General features: G+C 35.9%; 1 protein-coding gene across 2 annotated transcripts; it reads right to left on the bottom strand.

The window, feature by feature from the left end:
• Window positions 1-1,318: 1,318 nt before the first annotated feature.
• On the bottom strand, window positions 1,319-3,842 carry LOC133307741 (transcription factor TCP4-like). Of its 2 annotated transcripts, none has more exons than XM_061508294.1 (3): window positions 3,569-3,842; window positions 1,790-3,177; window positions 1,319-1,546 (listed from the first exon to the last, which is right to left on the bottom strand). In XM_061508294.1, the coding sequence occupies exon 2, from the start codon at window positions 2,856-2,858 to the stop codon at window positions 1,836-1,838; it is 1,023 nt and encodes a 340-aa protein (XP_061364278.1). In that variant the 5' UTR covers window positions 2,859-3,177; window positions 3,569-3,842; the 3' UTR covers window positions 1,319-1,546; window positions 1,790-1,835. The 2 variants fall into 2 exon arrangements, with proteins under 2 accessions (XP_061364278.1, XP_061364277.1); XM_061508293.1 differs by having other exon boundaries at window positions 1,790-3,162.
• Window positions 3,843-6,882: the final 3,040 nt, after the last annotated feature.

Raw genomic sequence — 6,882 nt, 5'->3', positions numbered from 1 at the left:
TCCTATAGTTATGAAGTATATGATACCATAATAAACAATCATCTCACCTAAAAGTTTAAGCTAATAAATACCCTTTAATAACTTTTATATTATATATCTCAAACAATACCAAAATCCCTTTCAGCTTTGTGGATGAACTGCATTGCCGCACCGGAAGCATAGCTATTCGAGTATGAAATACCTAGTCTTTTAATTTATTTTGCTTTTACACTGTTTTAACATTTCTTATTAAATTTTACATATTTTGACAATTTGATTACGATAGATGCTCTTGAAACGGACATAGTTTAACTATTCATTGTGCTGCCTCAATAATTATATGTACGATTGCATAAATGAGCAAAAGGAAATAAATTAATTTCCTGAAACCACCCCCACATAGCTAGCTAACATGCTAAATGCAATGGAATGTCAGTAGTTCACTCCCATTTTGTCCATCAAATATTTACGCTTTGTGCCACCATTTAAGTTCTTTTAAAGGAGTATAGCACGTTGAATGCTTATGTGGCCCGTTTAAAGCTACATAAGCAAGCATCCACATGGTAATGTCACCTAACGCCCACACATATGGTTGTATAAAGACAAATCTAATGACATACATAAATCTGAGAGATTGATGCAATGACACATGAATTTTTGAAAGCTAAAGTAATGACACATTGATTGACACATGAATCTTTGAGAAATCAAAATCACATGGTGGTTGTGGTCTTTGGGTGCTGTTAAGAGTGGCTCATGGGTCCTAATGTTTTAGAAATTGGGTCATTTTGTTATAGGGGTGTATGGGTTTGAGTGGTTTTCTTGGTTTGATTCTTCATGCGTACGAATGAAGGGTGGTTTGACTTTTCAAGTTTAATGAGGCAATATTTCCAATGATTGAGAAGCTAAAATAACAAAAATCTTTAAAAGACTAAAAGTAATGACACATGAATTTTGAGGGATGAAAATGGGGATAACTCACTCTATTAGATTAGAAATTTCAAGCCTCCTCATTCACATTGTTTCTTGAAATTGAATTAGACACAGAAATACGCTGCCAAATGGTTTAAGAGAGTGTTTGACTTTAAAAGTGCTCCTTTAAATGTACTTGGGGGACAAGGAAAAAGGAACACGAAATCACTTTCTGTTATAGAAGAGAATAACTGAACAAATCAAAACCATACTAGATTATGTTTTTCTTCAAGTGGGGTTCACCAAGAATAGACATGAAACCTCTGCTGTTCACTTGATATGGATGAACTATGCTATTCTCGACATTAACAAAACAATGAGGTCTATAACCACGGAATGCAGCTCAAAGCCATATATTAATTGAGCAAAGTATCATATTGATTAATACAAAAACATATCAAGCAGCATTGATTCGAGGAAGTAGTGAACCCATTTTTAACGTTAAACAAAAAACATATAAAGCACCAATAATGGCTGCATTAAAAAGAGAAAAGAAAGCCATAAAAAAGTTCAATCCAACCAAACAAATTTTGCAGATCATCAAAACATGTCCATCTTAATCTTCCCACGTTGTCAAATCTAGTAGACAATGCTCCTGCACAACAAGATTCATGAGAGAAATTTAAGTAGTCTGTGGGGGCTATTAGCTTTGTTACTTAAATTGCAACTTTGCATGGGAATTGCCTTGATGAGTTTTTATTCTTTGTTCCATTAAAAACAAAATGTGACATCTTTGTGCAAACCTCATGATGCAGTCCATTTCCCTTCTTTGATATTATTTTCACCATTACTGGTCCAAGAAAAGAAAAGAAAAAAAAATGAGCAATGAGTGTAGTACCTGATAGAAAAGCAAGACTGCAGCATTGTGCAGTTCATGTTTGTGGTCAGTGATGAGAATGAGGTGAAGAAGAGGATGGCCTATCGGAAGCAACTCCATGGCTCTCATCCTCACCTTGAATTCTAGCAGGAATGCAAAACCCTGGCAATGCATCGGATAGAAACCTGCTTCCAAAGATGGAAGCTTGGTGAATTGGTTGGGACTTGTGATGTTCTGAGGAAGCCATTGGAATGTCATTCCAAGGACGAAGTGATGGTGAAAAACTGGACTGAAGGGTCCCCCTTTGGGAATATGCAGAACCTTGGCCTAGAAATGCAGTTGAATTGACCATGAACCCGGTTCTGTTCATATCTATGGTTGCATCATTGTTCCAAGTCACAATCCTGTGGTAATTAGGATCAAAACCAATGGGAGTTGAGCTAGCAAAAAGGGTTTGGTTATTTGAAGGTGTTTGATTTGCACCTGCTTGGGATTGCCCATGAATCAAACCAGGGTCATGGAAGGAATGAAGAGATAGACCAAGATCCTCTGAGGAGTTGTTTGTTCTAGAGATTATGTCAGGTGGGTAGCTTTGAAAATTGATGGAGGAAGTGGCAGATGTTGTGGGAAAGAAAGCTATGGCATCAGTGTCAATTTGTGATGGAAGGAATGCTGAGTGATGGTTATCTTGGTGCTCATCTAATTGCCTTTGGAGCTGAAAATTGTAACCAGAAGACTCAGATTGTTCTGCAATTACCATTTCACTTGACCCTGCATTTTGATCTCCCTCTTGTGTGGCTTCTGTGGTGTTATTAGGAGTTGGGTTCCATGGAGGAAGCTCATCAAGCTTGTCAATGGCAGACTTGGCCTTCTTGATGAGCCAATCCACAGCTTTGCTTGGTCTGTCATAGCCTAAACGATCTTGAACATCATAGAATTGAATGGCTGTGTGTGCTGATAGCCTAACCCTTCTATCACGAGGACCTTTTGCAGTGTAAACCTTACTATGACGATCTTTTCTACCTGTGGCTCTAACAATGTGGCCTCCTTGTACTTGAACAATCTCTCCCCCAGTGCTCTTCATTCCCATTCCTCACTTTATATTTTGTGCCTTGAAATTAGGTTCCTGAGGTGGTGGTTCTGTTGTGCCTTCTGCATATGATGAAACTGTTGTTGGGTTTGGACTAGTTGATGAGGACACTAATAGTGAATGTGTATGCTCAAATTTTGCTCTTCTATTGTGATTCTTGTGCTTTTGTTTGGCCTCTTTTGCTCTTGTAATGGGATTTGGATTTCTTATATGTTTTGTTCATGTTGTTGCTTGTTGAGCTTCATCTGTAGCTGCTCGGGGCACTGAATTCTGCCACTGCTGCTGATCCCAAAAAACCAAAAACCTGCAATTGAAATCCCTCAAGATTCCATATCCAATAACACTAGTAAAACCATATGAAAGAATATAAACAAACATAAGTTAATTACTCAATGCTTTCTTTATGGGATTTATGACTGACTCAATTGTCTGGCCTTTATCTACAAAGAGAGTAAAAGTACATAGTAAATTTGTAGATTTTTAGTTTCTCTATGTGGGCATCCCAAAAAATTTATTTTTTTGAAGAATATGTAGAATTTCAACTTTCAACTTGAATTGATAGTAGTGGGAGGGTAAAAAACGTAAACTACTATAGGACATTGAACTCTGTGATATAACTTATTGATTGAGCTGAAGAGATGTCACATGGGGTTCAGAAGGCTTGCAAAAAAGAAACTGTGGAAACAAAGTGAGGGAGAAAAAAATGGTACCTTTGGCCTATGAGAGCTCTTTGATGCTTCTGCAAAGCGTGGGAGGGTGTGCTCAGAGTAGAGATTAAAGATCTTTTGGTCGTTTTTTAGCCCCACAAAAGCAAACGTAGGACTTTGTCACGAACTCCAACTCTTTGAGTCATGTCTTGAGAGTTCAACCAACCCCTTAACTTTCTCCTCTCTAATATATACTCTTGAAGTTGTTTAATAACCCTAGTTGCTAGTGATGAGCTATGATTAAGGTCATGGATGATAGAGAGGTAACTCTCAATAGCCATCTATTCTACCCACAACTTTTTGAAGGGCTTTGACAATGACATCTAACAGCTTTTTTGGTTTCTTTCCTCTATGTACTTTGAGGTTTCACTATTAAGAAATGTGTGATTTAGCTAAAAGGAACAACATCAACCCTCTCACCTACTGTGGTTTCTCATTACACTGCTACACTTTTTTTACCAACTAAAAAAAATCATGCTTCCTCAAACACCGAAAAGTGAGGAAATTTGCTCAACTAGAAGAAGAGGAGCAGCATGCATTAACGAGCCTGTTGCCTCTGAACCATTAGCAAATTATGGTAACTTGTTCTATGAAATAATTAACCAGCAATTTAATGCAATTTTTGTTTTTAAAATTTAATGCAAAACTGTACCATGGTGATGCGGGCTACTTGCATATATCGCCTTCAATAACTTACGAGATATTTTTTCCTTGTACAGTTTTTGGGTAAACGAGAACCTCGAGCATAAATTAAATTATCTTGGAGTTGGAGGTGCTTATATATATATTATAATAGCGTATACTAACTTTTAATAAGCTAAAGTAGACATGTGATTTTCTTCAAATTTATTATTATAGATATTGATCAAGGTGTGAATCTCAAATCCCCATACGAAAGCCCAAACACCATATGAGTTAGAATTATGTCAAAGATAAAAAGCAATTAGTTAAGAAGAAAAAGAAAGGGTAGAGGTGCGGGTGGGGGATGTGGGCATTCATTACAAATTAACATTGGGGAGAAGGAATACATTCATTTTATCTGCTTTTTGGTTTGATGACTATGGCCACCACTCAGTTTTTAATTGATCTTCCTCTCCGATTTGTGTTTACACTCAAAATACATTTAACAAAAGAAAGTCGATCTTCTTCATATTTTTCATTTATCCTCAATACAAAACTTATCTTCAATTTATTTATTATAACAATCAGTTTTTGTTACGTTTAGATGGATGAGATTGTATAGGAAAATACTATATATTTTTAATTTCAAATTAAATTGAGGAGAATCAAAATATAAGATTTTATTAGAAAAAATTGTACTGATAGTCCCTTTTAGGCCCAGTCCATTGGGCCCAATATCAAATGCTCCCACCTAGAAAGTTCTAGAGGACACCCTTGTCACAAAGGATTCTTACTCTTCCCCGTGCATTGCTGCCCCTAGTGGGTTTAGCATGCCTAACTTGAAAAGGTTAGGATGGCTAGATGACAGCTCTTTGGACTCTTTTTTCCATGGTTGAAAGGGATATCTCCTCTCTAAATACCCCTCACACATGGAAGGACAATCTTCTTCTCTACTAACTTCATATGCAGTTACTCTGCACAAATGGAGAATCACCTGAGCTACTCTTACACACTCCCCCTTGATTCACATGCATAAGAAGCTTTAACAGCTGATCTATATCATGGCTGCTGGGTGTACCTATAGATCAATATACTACACTCTCCATGGGCACATTTTTGAACCCTCTGGTTCAAAACTATTACATGATAATTTCTTATTTTATTCTTCTTAATTTATAAGATATTCAATTAAAAAGGATATTCTCTTAAAATGAAAAATACCCTTCCTTACTTTTTTATCCATTTATTATTTTTATTTTTTTAATTAGGCCATCGTTACACAAAAATTGTTGTGAAATTAAGGAGAGTACAGTTGCCACTAATAAGTATTCCAATAATTATCTTTTTGGAGTTTTGTGTGTGCAGCTTACTTATCCCTACACTCAATTTTTATTGGAAATTATCATCTCATGTCTTAATTTAATATGTTTATGTCATTCATTAACAAATTAATGATCACAGTCAAAATAATTGTTTTCTCTTTTTTATTTTACTAGCTGTATCATTAAAATTGTGACAGTTGATGTATGAATTAATACTCGAGGAAAGGATTTATTCTCATCTTTATTGCTGTCAATTATGAACAAAATTTATTTTCATTTACTAGCTACCAACAAAAGTGAAGCATGATGGTAAGTGAGTCGCTCTTCCACGAGGATCAAGGTTCGAACCCAAAAGAAGCAATTGTTAGGAGAGCGCCCTGATTGGTAACTGATCTGACCAGTCCAAGATAGGATGGGTCAAATCACACACGGTTGAAGGTTGAAGATTATGGACCTAAATGGAAGTGACTGGAGTGGGTACCTGCAAGACACTTCGATACTCAAGTCAGTATCAATGCGAGGTGTATCTTGTTTAACTGAGAGATGATGTACCTGGATTTGACCCTCTGTATTTATCGTGTGCTAGGTGTCATCCTTCGTAGGCGGCATCTCTTTTTATTGGTGATTTAGGGTTGCTGCTCTTCTGTCATAATTGGTGCCCTTCAAGCTATTCATTTATGAATAAGTCTAGATGTTAGTCTATCTTCTTAGAGTAGTGGCAAGCTGAAGCTATCCCATCTTTAATTTACTGGCTCTTATGCACAATGGACCTTATCAAATCTCTACGTCCTTCCTTAGTCTTTAAGTTTTACCCTGCAGCTTAGCGTGATGGTCCGCGCGATGAGGATGTTGTGCCCACAACCTCTGGGTCCTCTTGAGCCTCTAACTATTGTGCCTATATTTTATCAGATCAGTAACTAATCAAAATAGTGCTCAAATATGATTGAGAAGTTGGTGAAAATATTCGGTGAAAGAGTAAGAAGTTTAACTTTTTTTTTTTTTTTTTTGATAACAAGAAGTTTAACTTTAATGTAAGCTTAAATAATTTCACGAAAACTTGAAAGGACATATATTAAAAAAAAAAAAAAACTATTTTTCATATTTTTCTTACCCCACTTAAGTTTATGATAATTTCAAATTATTGCTAGCTATGCATATACTTGTACTTATGTATAAATAAATATATCTATAATCAACAATATTGTATTGGACCTACAGGTTTTAGGAGATATTGGGTTTAATCTCCAAAAAAATAAATTTTCTCTATAAATAAAGGGTTAAATATCAATGGTACACAATTCTGAAACTCGAGCCTCTTTATTGTCTGTATACACACACACAACTCTCATTGGCTTCAAACCTTTTTTTTTTACA

This window comes from Gastrolobium bilobum, unplaced genomic scaffold (genome assembly GCF_033153095.1).
Source record: "Gastrolobium bilobum isolate Gb01-03AN ecotype WA unplaced genomic scaffold, APGP_CSIRO_Gbil_v1 utg2732, whole genome shotgun sequence".
NCBI lineage: Eukaryota > Viridiplantae > Streptophyta > Magnoliopsida > Fabales > Fabaceae > Gastrolobium > Gastrolobium bilobum.
The sequence above is the reverse complement of the archived record's forward strand: the minus strand, read 5'-3'. Positions and strand labels throughout refer to the sequence as shown.